The following is a 15713-nucleotide window of genomic DNA, read 5'->3' as shown; positions in this document are numbered from 1 at the left end:
AAATAACTGACTTCTGTATTTGTAATTACTGATCAGAATGCCAAAATYGGAATTGTTTTAAAGGTACCTAAAGCACTGGATGTATTCTCTGTATTCAGCTCATTTACTGTCCAGACTAATGTTCTCCTCCAGACCAGGAGAGCACAGAGAACTTCTAGTCATTACTGATGATACACACTTTAAAGTAAGCTTGTTTTAACCCCTCAGCTGTTACTCAATCTCCTGTATGTGGCTGATTACTCTTTTACATGAGAAGTATACCTGATTACCCAGGAACTGGGTAATCTTGAGCCAAATGTATCCCAGGTGCTGCTAAGTATCCCAGATGTGTYCTGATTCACTGATTTCTGCAAAATGTTAATAAGGAGGTAGCAGCACAGTCAAGGGATGTGGTGTGTCAGCAATGATATAGTTGTTAAGAAAATGTATTTTAAACACAGAAACTCCAATCTCTGTTTCAGATAGTATTGATGGAAGTGTCGTTCCAGTGACGCCTGGGCCTGGAGAACAGACTGTGGAACCGTAAGAAACAATATTTCTTTGTCACTGCTTTTATAGACTAGTTCCACCAACTCAGCATCTCTTACCTAGAGTGGGTAGCTTGAAGTGTTTTGAACCAGGCAGGTAATTTTCAACTTGCTGAAATCATGCTGGGCTGGATGCATTTAATCTACACCACCTCTGGATGGGGGCTGAGGACTCTGGGAGCAAAGTGTCTGTGGGAGATGTGGGTGTCATGGTTCAAAAATGCTAGGAAAGGCTTGGTAGGAGCTACTGAAGGTGAAAAATGACTAGTAATGTCTGGGAAAAGGGCTGCAAGGAGAATATATCCTGATCCAGGACTCTAGTTCTTAGATTATCTCTGGAGGCTTGGAGAAGTGTTATTTGGTGTGTTCCCCAGGGCAGGCCACAAACAGTGTTGTCCCTTAGGAGTAAAGTCTCTTTCTACTCTCTGCTGAAGAGTACCATGCTCTGAGTATGGAGCAGGAAGTTACCATTTCCTGCATCTAGCCTCTTTGCTAGTCAGCACTTGGGTAAGCTAGCTTGGCTTTCTGTAAGGTGTGATGTCTCGGTGGAGTTTACATTGTGTACTGATATTTTTGTTTCYACCCCCTCCTTCCCCTCTCACCTCCCACCCCACTGGAGACTGGTCCTCTCTAATAATTAAAATACTTATCCCAGTGAGAGTAAAGCATTGCATAAAGCAGTCTGACACAATTTCCTGCCACTCTGTATAATAAAAGTTTTGTTGGGAACAAAGTGAAAACTAATGTGACTTCTGTTTTTTCTGCACACTGTGTAGTTAAATACTTATTTACTTTTTTGTCTTTGTAGACGAATCAATATTGGGTCCAGGTTCCAGGCTGACATTCCTGAGCTTCGGGACAGGTTGCTAATGGAGAAGGATGTGCACAAGGCTACTTTGGTTTGGAAACCATGGCCAGAACTGGAGAATAAAATCTTCCAACAAAGAGGTACGATGACTTGCTATTTTAATAACTCATATGTAGTGCTGTGCCTGATGAAGAAATTCACATTGATTTGTGTACTGTACTATACATCCAAGAGGTATTAATTACCATGAATGCCGGGTGAAAGACCAGAACTACATGTTACAGATTCAGAGTAACAACATTGTATGGTGACCCTTAAAGTGAGGTGAGGATGAAGTGTGTTTATCCTCAAACCGAGGGGGAAGGATTGTTGCTGGGAAGATGGTTTTGGGACACTGAACTGCCTGGTAAGGACAGAGATCAGACACGAGAGGCAGCTGATGGTTCCTGGGCCTGTCCTGGGACCATAACTGAGAGAAAATAGGATGGTCTCAGTGGCTCCTACCAGTCCTGAGCACAGTTTGCTCCTGCTTCCAGCATGATTTATTTCTGTTTCTCTGCCCTGGCTGGAGCCTTTTTGGTGCAGCAACATCACTGACCATTTACCTCTCTGAGCCGCTGCCTCGCAGCCAAATGCCTGGCTCTGGCTGTGCAATACCCCAGTCCATCCCAAGGATGCACTTTGCAAGTCCAGATATATCCCCTCAGTGAATGATCCTGAAACCAGGAGAAGAAGGTATGGAGGAGGGAGAGTATGAAAGCTGCTGCCTCGAACTATGTTCTCGTTGAGAGGCTCTACAGAATCCTTGGCTCTGGATGTTTAACTTACAGGCTACTGTATAATGCACTCAAATGTTGACTTGTTTCTGACAGTGGAAGACCTCTTAAATATGAGTTGTTCCAGTGTGTTACCTGGTGGAGGAACTAACTCAGAATATGCTTTGCACTCTCTCTTTGAGGCGAAAGGAGATATTATGGTAAGATAAGAAGCTGAAAGGAGAGATATGCTTCTCTTCCGCAGATAAATTAGCATGTTTTATTAAATGGATTTAGATTTGGTTATACAAAAAAGAGATTTCTGATTGATTAGCAGTGATGCTTTAAACATCCTGCAACATTTTTGGGGAATGACTTTTTCCTTTCATTTTTTAATAAATTTAAATTTCAAAGCAGTGCCTCTCTGGAGACTTACTGCACATTTTGGATAGATAGGATTACTCAGTTTATAGTCTTGGGGCTTTGAGTATCTCCCAGTGCTTTCTCCAGCCCTGATATTTCACAGGCTTTATATTTGGTCGCTTAGTCCTCTTCTAACCCTCATAAAACCCTATTTTGTAGCAGCAATCACATCTGTTTAGTTGTTCAGAACTGTGGGGTAATTGCACATGGTTCTCATATAGATAATGCATTTTAAATATTTATCAGTTTAGTGATGGGAGTGTTACCAACTGGGGCAAAGCATCCATTTTGCCTGGTGTTAAGGAAAGACAAGGTCCTGCCCCTGTTCCTGAAAAATCAATTTAAAATAAAATGCAACAGACCACAGGGCTGGAATGGGTCTCCCAAGGTTTTCTAACACAGTGGTTTTTAACATGGATCCCAGTGTCCTTAGGCTCTGTTAACTGTGTCTGAGGGGCCTGGGACAGGTGACTGAGAAAATGAATTTATGTCAGGACTTGAAATTTGCTATATAGGGCTCTGCGTCTTCACGGGAAGAATTTCAGGGATCTACAAATCATCTGTCTCCCTGATCCAAAGGAGGATTAACTATGCCTGGTGTCACTCCTGACAGATGTTGACCTAAAAGACTTCCAACTATAAGCAACACTGCAGCTTTTCCCAGTGACCTATTCCAGTGCTTCGCTATTCTTACGATTAAAAACTTTACTCTCAAATCTAACCAAAATCTTCCCTGTTGCAGTTAAACCTTGTACCTGCTTTCTTGTTTGCTGTGGATATGGAGAAAGTCCATGTTCCCTTTTATGTTTTACCATACTATTACTGTTTCCTCCTCACCCTAGAGTAGGTAGCTGAGAGCAACATAACAGTTGTTTCAAGTCATTTGAAAGCATTTGTAGGTGTGTTTCTATGTGGCAAGCAGAAGGGAGTGAGGAACTGGAAGTTACTAAGTATCCACATTTGTGCTAATTAAGGCTGGACCTGTGTACATTAGGTGCTCTTATGTGAGGTACAGCATAAATGGACCTTGGAGTGATTTGATGTGACTTCATATGACAGAAAAGAAAAAAAGACAGTAAACTATCTCATATCGTAATACAAGCTAGTCTTCTATATGCAACTGTACACAGCAGCTGACTGCATTTGCTCAATCTGTTTTTCCCTGCTTATTTGTTTAGGTTGCTCTTGAGAAGCTGCTGTTGAGGAAGCCAGTGAGATTGAAGTGTCATCCTTTGGCAAATTACCACTATGCTGGTAGGTTTCCTTGCAATCTTTGTATCTGTTGGATTATAGAGTCCAAGGCTGGCATCCCAAGCTGGAGCATGGGATTACACTGCACTCTCTGCTGTTTGCTACAGGGATAGCAGCCTCTGAGAGGTGATGTGGACAGTGCTGCATGATACATTGGGAGTTTTTTGTTACAAGTTTGGCAGCTCCTTACATGACTAATGATGTACAGAAACATGGTGTCCCTGATGATGTTTAGGGTTCTGCAGATTTAAAACTACCTTGAATTTTTTTTTCTTTTTAACTCAAAATTTAATTTGATCTTTTAAAATTCTTGGTATTCATAGATCATAATTCACTAGTGGTAAGGTCTTCAGTTTCTGTTATGTAAATGCCTGCCATCATGCCTTCTTCTTCTGTTGTGATGGTGCATGATAATTGTATGTGATAGTCATAAGCATCCTTCCAAAGAGACAGCTCTGTTAACTTTCACCAGTGTTGCACAGTGCTGAATACCGAGCCTCTCTTTACATGGGTCTAGACTAAAAGAAACAGGTCTGGGATGATGACTTTAACAAACACAGCCAGAACCTCCKTTTAGTTATGGAGCAGAAGTACTCTGTGAAATATGCAAGATAGTGTTGGACCTAAGTGATGTCAGCTAAGCATAGCAAGGTAGCAAATCTCTCTCCTGTGCCCTTCTCCACTTAACGCTTTGTAGCGCCCCATGACTGTTTTGACAAACAGACAGACTTGGGTTTTACATAAGAGGTTTAAGATTTCATCTCTAATGTAAGCTTAGTAGGAAACAAGCCAAGAATGTTCTGGTGGTCAGACAATCAATCACAATATCCAGGGTCTTGCACTCATTTCCAGTAATAGTCGTTGTGCCATGTCAGTATAGTAACAAGCTGTGTTTTGGTTGTAGCAAGTGACTGCAGAGCTTCCCAAGCAGCAAAGGCTCTTTAATAAAGAAGCTCTTAACCCCATGGCCTGACAGCAAGAACAGAAACATGGCTGATGATGGCTTTGATGGCACCTGATAATGAGTGAATAGATGCGAGAATCAGATTTTGAGTCTTGGCTGGGGGGAGATGTCTAGGGCCTTTGAGAACAATTCTGTTGCAGTCCAAAGGATGGACACTGGAGATGGGATGGAAGAGAGGGACTTCAGCCAGGAGCTGTGACCAGGGTGTCTTGGGGCTCTTGTCTGACAAGGTGACACCAAATCATATTTGTGAGATGATCCAGGGGATGTAGGCAAGGATGAGAGCATGGAGATCAGGATCATATCCCAGCAAGCCTCATCCTCAGTGAGGGATCAAATTAGCAGAACAGATAAGAAATTTTTGCCTGTGTGACAGAAGAGGAAGAATAGTCTTTACTGAAACAAATTCATAGTAGTTTAAGAAAGTGTTTTACTGTGGTGCAAGGAGGAGCCAGGAGAGGCTGTTTAGCTTCATCTTTCACATGAGATGATGCTAATTCTGGTGAACTAGCATTGAGACCTGTGAACATCAGAGTATTCCTATTTCTTAAGCAGAAAAGGAAGTTTAAGTCAGCTTACCACAGCACAAGAAAATCTCACCAGTCTAGATTTAAGTCTCATAAAATAACAAGACAAAGCATTGCTTACTAATGCTCTTGAATACAACATGTGATTGCAACTTATATTGACAGCCATGTGCTAACACCATACAGCTCTTGAATAATAACTTATTTGTAGTTGATAATCAGCCACTCTAGCATATGGGAATTTCTCACAATGTATTGCATGAATAGCTTAATATAACTTGAAGTGGCATTTGTTTGGGGTAACTCTTTGAGTTTTCTGCTTTGTAGGAGAAAGATTCAGAGATGGCAGCTCTCAGGCACAGCTGTATTTAAAGCTGGATAGACCAAAATAGAGCACGACACTGACTCATGAGAATTAATTGATAACCTAAATAGTAAACATCCAAACTCATCCTCAGCATTGTATTCAAACAAGGGTAGAAGTGAACAGCTCATCCTTGAAACCTGTTGGCTCATGAGGGAAACAAGTTGTAAAACTTAAGGCATTTCTGTTGTCTGCCAGAAGTGCTGGGCATTCTGGTCTGGGCTGCTTGGCAGAACACCCTCATCTCTGTGTCCTAATGCCTCGCCATCTGTCAGCTTGGTATATTAGGGAAGAGAGAGGGAACACGTATCTAACACAAGAGGAGCACTGTAACAGATACTTGATTTGTTTTTCCTTTGAACAGTGGAATTTCTCAGGTCTGAAGTTCCCTTGCAGTGAGAATTGCAGGAAAGAGGCTCTCTGAAATAATGTGCTTCACGCAGTCTCAAAACTTCTGATGCATATTGTGATGGTGTGTGGATCATGCCTAGAGTTAAGTTATATAATGGATTTGAGCCATCTCTCCAGGGTAGCTCCCTGGGTTTAGCTCCCTTGAAACCCATGGATTGGGCCCAAAGCCCTAGATTTGTAGAAGACGTCTATTGTCAGTTCATCAGTGCAAAACCAGTATTTTAATATGACAGATAAAATGAAATGTGGAATAAATGCCTAAACATAAAGATCAGCTTTAAAATTTGATCTGTATTCCAAAGTCCAAAATTCTTTCTTGCTGCATTGCAGATCCCTCTATACACGTTCTCTGTATCTCCCTCAAGCTAACAAGAGCAAAAGCGGTTTCCCAGCAACCAGAGTTAAAAACAGCTTTTCTTCTGTTTCTTTTCCTACACAGGATTTATTCTATTAATTAGGTTACTTCCAATTAACCCTCATAATCTTATAAGGGTCTTTGCTAATACCACAGCTACTGGGAAACTGTGTAAGGCCTGAATCCTCCATAGGTGTGCAATAAAATTAGTTCATTAAAGTGATTTCTTCAGGAGCGTGGGGTGGGGGCAGGGGAGGATGACCAATCTAACTGAAGAGGTTGCTTAGAACTAAACCCCATCCTTTTGATGTTGTCATGCTTTTTAAAAAGTTACATTTTTGGCACAGTAAACCAGGCCCCTAGTGAGCTGCTCTAAAGGGAAGGGTAAAGGCAAATGAATGTCAGATTGTATAAGAAGGGGATGATGCTGGTTTGGGATGGGAAAGATGGCAGGGCAGTGTGTCAGCAAAAAGATCTTTGGTGGATAACAGAATAGATAAAACTTGCAGCTTGAAGCCAGTGCCTTTCTCTGACCCGTATATATAGAGAGCTTTTGTGTAAATCTCTGTGGAAATAACTAATGCATGTTTATATCCAGTACTGGAAAAGCTTGCAGAACAAAGGTTGCAGAAAAGTTAATTTTATAGTTTTCAGCGTATGACAGATTGAGATACCTGCTCTAAGCTTGTGAGCCAGGGAATTGATACTGAAAAGCCAAACATTTGCAGTTAATGAAAAATGTATATATTCTTTGTAGATGTTAAGTAACCCACAGAATTCAATACCACACGTGGTGCCAAGCCCAAATCAGTTGAATTCAGTGCAGTGGTAAGCACTTATATGGAGAATGGCAACATTGACAGGAATATTAGGAATTTCTGGTAATGATAAAAGTTTCAGATGTTTCAGACRCTCTCAAACAGACTGAAGTAGAATCTTCTCATAGAGTAAGTAATTTCAAAGGCATCTGCCCTGTGGCTTCTTGCAGATTCTTCCTTTAATGTATATAATGCTGCCCACTCTTACAAACAGGAGACTGGTTTGATGCAGCAGAGCAATTCAGTGTTCCTTCTGTTTGACTAGTACTGCAGATTTGAACGGAAACACAAATTCATTTCAATTTAAATGTTAACATCACATTTTCATCGGGAGGTAGGCTGGTGAAGTAAATACAGAATAGTAATATTTGAAAGTTTTATATACAGCTTCCATCAAATGATCAGAAAGCACTTTGCACTTACTGCACACTGCCTTAATGGGAGTATTTACTTACCATCTCTCTGTACTTGCGGCCTCAGTTGCAAAGAATTTAAGTGTCTTACCTAATGTCATACATGTGAAGAGTTGCAGAAGTACCTTATGAGAGTGACTGTCTGGAGAACAAAATGATAGATGAACCTCAGTGCAGCTGAATGTAAAGTGGCATATAGGGAATAGGCAGTACAAGCTTTACATATCAGATGATGAGCTCTGAGCTGATATTTCCCATGTAGAGTAAGAGACATATGGTACAAATCCTGACAGGCCTGGAGAGGATAGATAGAGACTGAGTGTTTGTTTTCCCTTCCAGCTGAAGAGCTAGGGGTCATCCAGTGAAGCTACTAGGAACTAAGAAGCAAAGAAAAGGAGGTGGTTCTTTATGCAGGATGTTTACTAACCTGTGAGACTCCTTGGCAAAGGATGTTGTGGATTCCAGAGGTTTAACTGGTTGAAAGGAAGACTAACCAGCACTTAGAAGAGGTGGTTACTAAATAAACAAATTGTAGCAGGCTCAGGAAATGCCCTGAACTGAAAGTGGTCAGAGGTTAGGAAGAATTAGGGAGAGGCATTGTATTTGCTTGCCCTGATCTTACTGTTTCTATGCTACTGTCTGTGACCACTGCTGGAGAGACAATATTGGGTTAGATAGACTCTAGGTCTGAGTCAGTACAGCCATTCTTGTATTTGCATAGTAGGAATCACTAGCATGTACTTAGGATTTCCCAGTTCTTGCTCCAGATACTAAATTAACATACAGAAAGATGGTGGGTTTATACTGTAAGAATTAATTCACTGAGTTTTGTTGTTGGTGGGTTTTTTTTAGGCTCTGACAAATGGACACATCAAGAAAGAAGGTTGTTCAAAGAGGCATTGTCCACCTACAGCAAAGATTTTATATTTGTACAAAAGATGGTAAAGTTGTTTCTGTTTCGTAGATTTTTTTTTCCATTTGCTGCGTTCTGTTGTTCCCTTTCCATTTTCCTTCCAGTGACAGACCAGCTTACTGCAGGCATAGAGCCAATGGTGATTAGAAGAACGTCTTTAGAAATGATATATTCCCTTTGGTGCACACATGCATGCAAGTGCAGAACCAGCAAAAAACAGTTAAAAAAAAAAAAAAAAGTTCTGATCCCCTTGTAATTATATGCTAAAATAAAAAGCCTCAGTAAGCACATTTAAGTCACGGCATTGCATGTGTGGGACAAGTATGGTGCCCCTCTAACATCTCCATGTTCTCTGGCAGTTTGTTAAAAGGAGCTTGGGTCACAGGCATCAAACCTCACTTCAGAAAGGCTTCAATCCTATTAATAAGAGAGAACATGTTTGGGCTTAATTTTCATGTTCTGCCACAAAGCAGAAAAGGCAAGGTGTGTATGTCTCAGGGCAGAATTGGATACCTTACTTGTCAGTTCACATGTTGAAAAACATTTAGGTTTGTGCGAACCAAATCTTAATTCCTAGATTTCTTGGTTGTACTGTACAATTAAGCTACAAATGTATATTCTCAATCATCATCTGACTAGAGCCTGGAGAATCCCAGAGAAAGGTACTGAAGCTAAAATAATCAGCACAAATTTGACTAAAAAATAATAAATTTAAAACGTTGTTCTACAAGAATATTAGTCATATTCAAATTGTCTTTATTTCTCCATTTTAATGTTTGAGAAATAAAACCAGCATCTTAAGATATTTTTTCACCATGTTGAATGAAAACTAAAAATTAACGTTGGACTCTTTCTGCAATTACTTAACTGCAGGTTAAGTCTAAGACAGTTGCACAATGTGTGGAATACTACTATACTTGGAAGAAAATCTTGCGTTTGGGACGGAAACACAGAACACGTCTAGAGAAAAAAAGAGAGGAATGCCTGGTAAGTTTAAACGAATGTGTGAAAGTGGAACACTTTACTTTTGAAGTTACTCCTGTTTTGAGCAGGAGGTTGGACTAGATGACATAGGTCTCTTCCAACCTAACTTATTCCATAATTCTAAATTACATTGTGTATAGGCATTCTGTGACCTCAGCTACACCAAGATTTTGCTTTTCTGGACTGTATGGGATAAAAATGTTTTAAAAATGAATCCTCTAACTCTAGTCCAACAATTAGGGCTTTTACTATTGTTGAAGCAGATGAACCTCTGCAAATTATTCCTGTGCCTGTATGTGTGTGCCTAAAGACTGCTCTGCCATTCTGGCACAAATAACATTTACTTAGACTGGTGATAAATTCTTTATGTGCCAAGTCTGTATCACAAGCAGTCTGAGCAGTCTTAAGAGACATTTTTTTTTATTAAGTCATTTCGTTAGACTATGAATATAGTGTACATTGCCATCCTAAAACTGTGTGTGGGGAAGAATTGCATCTTGGCATCTGTAGACTCTGGGCCACAGCTCTGTAATGCAAACAGAGGGTGTTTTGAACACTGCTACAAAGCTTCTTGAACTGTAGCTTGTCCCTTAAGGGGCGGTAGTTTCAGCAGGACCAGAAGTTCATCTGAGATGGGCAACAAATGCTGAAATCTGGAAGCAGACTTTGCTAAACAGCATGCTGTTCCCATACACTGTCTGTCTTTAGCCATATTTCTTGTATTTCTTAAATGCAGTATCTGTTTCAGACAAGTGGAGAAGAGGAAGTTCTAGAGGAAGATGAGGAGATTGAAGAAGACAGAAAGGAAGAAAGAGAAATGCAGAAATCTCCTGACCCACCTGCTATCCCTCTTGTTGGACCTATAGATCTGCCTGCCCTTCAGAGTCTCACACTTTCTTCGTCCTCCTTTATCTGTGAAATGCCAAACTGTGGTGCTGTACGTGCATTTGGTATCTTTAAATAATAGTAGGGGTTTTGTATCATAGTGAATAGAGATTTTTGGAAATCAAATTTTATACTTTTCCCTGCCAGTGGTATCTCCTGAATATCTATGGACAAATCATTTTGCTTACTTGCTTTGAATTCCCACACCATAAAATATAGGCAATACACTAATACTTCATAAAATTGTCTCCTGAGATGTTGTATAGATGAAAAGCACTGTATAGTAACAGCTGTGGTTGTTATAGTTATATAACTAAAAGGTAATGGGATAGCATAACTCGCTTTTTTATGTTTTTATTATGAGTAAATTTCTTTAGCTGGGGGACAGCATTTGACTAAGTGGATTGTTTGTGTATATCTGAGGTGTACAGTTTTTTATTTTAATATGAATTCAGCATATTTCTTTCTGTAGTTCTTGTTTCAGTGCAGTATTTTTTGATTTTTTTTTTCTTCCCTCCACCCTACCCCACACCAGGTGTTCAGTTCCCGGCAAGCGCTAAATGGCCACGCTCGCATTCATGGAGGTACGAATCAGGTGACAAAAACACGATGCACCATTCCAGGCACTAAGCAGAAATCTGGTACGCAGAGCGGATACTGCTCCATCAAAAGTTCACCTGCCCACAGCACAACAAGTGGTGAGACCGACCCAACAACAATTTTTCCTTGTAAAGAGTGTGGCAAGTAAGTGAATATGATTGTCTGCAGTACTGCATCAAATTTACCAATTTATATTCCAAATGAATAGTGTTGCAACAAACTTTATTTTGCTCTAATTGTCTCAAAAGAACACTGTTTCCCCTAAGATGTCGTGTTCTGTTACCAAATTCTTCAGAGGTTGGTTTGCATGGCATTTTGGATGCTTTCCCTGCAGGATTTCATCTCTTTAATTTTCCTGAATTCACAACCTGCTGGAGTTCCTGACTCTGACACTCCAGGCTCCCGTTTCACCGCAGACTTGTATGTGACTGTGAGCAACTTGCTCAGTTTCTTTGTGCTTGAGCTTGTCCATTCTAACATGGGGCTCCTTCATTTCCTCCCTGTTGCATAAGATTGTAGTGAAGCTAAGTAGAGGGAGAATTAGGATGTGCATAGATATTGAAGCAATTGCAGGAGCTGCAGAATACCTTCAGCAGAGTCTGAGTAGGCCATTTTGATGCTGTCAGGATGCATAAATCTGATAGTCTATCCCCAGAATTCTCACCATGGCATTGCAGACTTCACTGACTTCTATTTCAGGACAAGGAAGCAAATGTACTGATATGTTGTTGAGTCTTTTTTGGCTCTTCTCATCAAAAGCAATACATTCTTATCTGTCTTTTTTTTCTTTGAAATTTTAGGGTATTTTTCAAAATCAAAAGCCGCAATGCTCATATGAAGACTCACAGACAACAAGAAGAACAGCAAAGGCAGAAGGCTCAGAAAGCTGCTGTGGCAGCAGAAATGGCAGCCACTATTGCAAGAACTACTGGGCCAGTTGGGCATGGTGTGATCCCTCTGGATCATATGAATTTGGTTAAACAGGTTGAAAATGTAGGTGACATTGAAGATGACGTTGTTCAGGAGTTAGGTGATGTCATGGAAGAGAATGAAGTCATGGATGCTGACCTTTTATTAGATGATGAAGATGCAGATCTACTGCAGGATGATGCTGAGCTGTAAATAAGAGTTGTTCGATAGACAGCTACTGAACACAACCTGAATGCATCAGTCAGGAAACTTGGACTGCTTGTTTATTCCCCACTGATTGTAAACTACCTGTTGAAAATTGATAATTCTTTTATCCAGGTCTAGAAAAGAAATCTGCTTTTTTTTTTTCTTTTTTTATTAATTTGTGTTTTGGGGGAAAATAAATAATTGGTACAAATATTCTTATAAGGTGTTTTTATCTGGGTTCATTTTGCTGAGATCTTCCAAGGCCACTAATTAGAGAAGTTCATGGTTCTGCTGTCATTTCCCTCTGGCCTTGCACAGTAGGATCTTTAGTCTTTAACTCTTCCAAGTTTCATTTTACCCCACTTACAAGAATCATCTTTACACACTTCTGATGGAATTTTTATTTTTATTTTTTTTTACCTGCTCTGGATCATTTTCAGCATCTTATAGAGACTAAATGTCACCTCTGTTACGGAGATGATTACATTCTTTTCCTTTGTGCTGTCATTTTAAGGGAGTTGGAGAAAAAAAATCTGATTTAACTGCCAAGTTATTACAGGAGTGATTGCATGATCCATAATATCACAGTACTTTTTCAGTTCTGTCTTACCTTAATGCTTATGTGTTAGGCAGTTCATAAAGGCATTGGTTACACCATACACTTCAGAGCTTCCGTTTTTAGCAGGGTTTTGATCCACTGATTCTAAAATGACCTAATTCAAGGATTGAAGAAAGACAATGATTGTGCTGTGGCTCCCATCATCTGATGGGAACACTGAATCAGGAACACTGCCTTGTTAATCTAATTGCACTGGAAATATATTTTGCTGTGACAATAAATCATACTGTTGAATAGCCATCTTGGTAGTTTTTAGGAGGATGTATTCTCCAGCAATGCAGGAGCTTATTCTCTCACCAGGCAAATACAGGGAGATGTTCCTGCCTATGGGACAGAGATTGGTGGAATATATGCTTTCAGCAGCACATGTCGCTGTTACTCCTAGGCATGCAATGTTATTGTGCCATTTTCAGTCCTCCCTTTCCCATTATGTTAAATTCAAATTTTGTTTATTTAGTAAAACATACACCAAAGGTGAAATGATGCTACTGTTTAATTACTGTTTCTTCCCCCTTAGGMTCAGATCTACGTGCTGGGTGTCTAACTCCATTTATGTAAGTTTGGATCTGCTTCTCTGTGTAAATTGAGTCTCAAAAGAATTGGACCTTGCAGTCTTAAACCACAGAAAGAATTGGAGTTAGGTTGCATGGACCTTTAATTACAAGTTAAGGGAGTACAGATTTTAGAGCTTTCACAGGTAGTGGCACTGATTTTCTTGTGAATCTTGCACAGTAGAAGAGTATTGCTAATTTTATAAAATGTTTTGTAAGACTGATTTCAGATCTTCCAATTTTCAAATTTTTTTAAACAGGTTGGGTTTTCTTCTGCATTCCTGACATCTTAAGCAGAATCTGAGAGATGGTGGATCTTATTTTCTACTGCCTGTCTTTCTTGTGTAACTATGCAAAATGAGGGTAAACCACAGCACTTTTGTTTAGGAGTATAGGACCACAAGTTCAAAACCAGTAGCACCAGTGGCAGAGAGGTGCCGTCTCTGTCAGAGCCAAATTCGTGAAGCCAAATGACCTGATGTTTCTGCTTCAGGTCAAATGTTCTGGTATTTAAGAACAGCCCTTCAAGAGAATGGAAGTCACTTCTCGATTTCAGGTTAGTGAGGTTCCTGTGTATGTGATTTGTTTTGATATTCTGGGGTTGTTTCTGGGTTGAGAGGGGGAGTTGTTTGTTTTTGGGGGGGGGKTTTTTGGTTGGTTGGTTTTGACCAGTGGGTGGAATTGCCTTCCCTCTGCTACAGAAGGGATGATGTTCTCAGTTACTGTACCTGTGAGTTTTCAGGATGCCAGAGAGCAACCACCTTCTTTCCTGATCTGCCAGTGAGCACCCAACCAGTTCCTGCCCATGCTGTGAAGCTTTGCTTTACAGGGGCCCTGCTACCCAGGTTCAATGGACTTGGTGGTCAGCTGTATGCAGCCAACTAGATCCACTGAGGTGGTAAATTCTGTGGACTGCACAAGTTTTGCATATTTTTGTGGTTTGCCAAGTGGGGGCTTTTGTGCACAGTATTTTGTGTTGGCTTTTAGGGGCCTGTGGTAGAAACAATCCAGAAGGGTCTACTCTTCCAAACTCATACCGTTTTGAACTCTAAGGACCTTTCTGAGAAGGGCTTCTGCACTGGAAAAACTGCCCTATTAATGGTAGGAAGAAAACTGAATATTTAAGCAAAGTATTAATTGGAAACAGTGAGAGTTCTGTGTGGAGAACAGAGTGAAATATAGTAGAAACTTGCGGGCTTGATTCTGAAGAGCAGCTCTGTATTTTTCTAGCAACAATTGGACAGGTATTTGTATGTGCTAAACTATATATATATATATAATATCTGCCTGGATCTGTAACATTAATCAGGTGCTGTTTTATTGTACAGCCAAGATGATAATAGAAAAAAAAATAACCAAAGAAACTTATTCATAAAGAAAAAAATGCACATTTCTTAAATAGTACACGATTATAATTTAGGCCTCAAACATTGACTTCATATTGTTAAGTGTTGCATTGGCTGATGTTAAACAGATGCTGTTCTACCTATTTGTACATAATTGGACATAGTTTTATTTCAGAAAGTTGTTTTCTTGCTGATGGTTGGTGATGCAAAACTGTTCACTATTGAACTTAGTTCTCTTTGATAAAACCTGTACATAAAAAATATATTTTATGAGAAAAATCTTATTTTCAGTATTTAACTGTTATTTTATTAGAAGATGGTTGTAAATATTTTAGGTGCTTTAGTGTAAAAAGCAGACTGTAATTTTAGGTGGCAGAGAAAGTAATGAAATAAAAACTATACGTTTGATATAGCTTGTGATCTATGCTGGTTTCAGGTTCCTGCTGTTAGCGTTGAGCTTGCACGTAGCTTAATTTCAGGTCGCTACTTACCTGGCTGTGCATTAGGATGGCTTAATTTCACCCCACCCCTGAAATACTTGGTACCAGTCAGAACCTGCATAAGGAGAATTAGCTGCTACTTGTATGTGGAGAAACAACGGGGTTTATGTGACGTTTCCAGTGAATTTTATACTTTGGTGACACATAGTTGGCCAGGGTTTGCTACCAGCTTGTACCAGCTTCTGAGCACGTCAGGAGGGAGAGAAGTTTGAAAACGAACTTCAGCTGTAGTATTTAAAACTATATGCCTGTTTTTAGGACGATTCCTGAATCGTTCCAGGCAAAAAATCTCTCCTGTATTCCCCTCCGTGTGTTTCGGGGGAAAAAAAGTGTTGTTTGCAGAAAAGGGGGAGAAACGTCACCAACCCCAATGTACTGCYCCCTTCGGGAGCGACAATCGCGGCCCCGCCCCCTGCAGCCGGCGCCCCTCGGCTCCGCCCCCCGCCGCAAGCACCCGCCCCCTCGAGCTCGCGCTTGCGCGCTGCGCCGCTCGGCGGGGGCGCTCTTCGGTCGCGAGGGGTCTCGGGGAGCCGGAAGTTGGCAGCCGCGGCCGCTCTCTCCTTCCGCGCCGCGCTCCACGGCT

The 15713-nt window shown here is 40.5% G+C and overlaps 2 protein-coding genes across 10 annotated transcripts in view; both read left to right on the top strand.

Annotated features, from left to right (window-relative positions):
* Positions 1-12329, top strand: part of TRERF1 (transcriptional regulating factor 1) — a 72900-nt gene extending 60571 nt beyond the window's left edge. For 6 of the 9 annotated variants that reach the window (XM_026072384.1, XM_026072385.1, XM_026072388.1 and 3 more), the window contains 9 exons: positions 462-522; positions 1336-1475; positions 2208-2311; positions 3692-3767; positions 8469-8557; positions 9403-9516; positions 10250-10450; positions 10934-11142; positions 11799-12329. In XM_026072384.1, the coding sequence (XP_025928169.1) occupies positions 462-522; positions 1336-1475; positions 2208-2311; positions 3692-3767; positions 8469-8557; positions 9403-9516; positions 10250-10450; positions 10934-11142; positions 11799-12120 (1316 nt within the window). In that variant the 3' untranslated portion in view covers positions 12121-12329. The remainder of the gene's footprint in view (positions 1-461; positions 523-1335; positions 1476-2207; positions 2312-3691; positions 3768-8468; positions 8558-9402; positions 9517-10249; positions 10451-10933; positions 11143-11798) is intronic. The other 3 variants (XM_026072392.1, XM_026072390.1, XM_026072389.1) reach the window with 1 other exon arrangement.
* Positions 12330-12424: 95 nt separating this feature from the next.
* Positions 12425-15713, top strand: part of MRPS10 (mitochondrial ribosomal protein S10) — a 23041-nt gene continuing 19752 nt past the window's right edge. The window contains exon 1 of the mRNA XM_026072399.1: positions 12425-13840. Coding sequence (XP_025928184.1) covers positions 13817-13840 — 24 coding nt within the window. The 5' untranslated portion in view covers positions 12425-13816. The remainder of the gene's footprint in view (positions 13841-15713) is intronic.

Source organism: Apteryx rowi, unplaced genomic scaffold (assembly GCF_003343035.1).
Source record: "Apteryx rowi isolate R43461 unplaced genomic scaffold, aptRow1 scaffold_34, whole genome shotgun sequence".
Classification (NCBI taxonomy): domain Eukaryota; kingdom Metazoa; phylum Chordata; class Aves; order Apterygiformes; family Apterygidae; genus Apteryx; species Apteryx rowi.
Note: the sequence above shows the minus strand (reverse complement) of the source record. Positions and strands in the feature narration are given on the sequence as shown.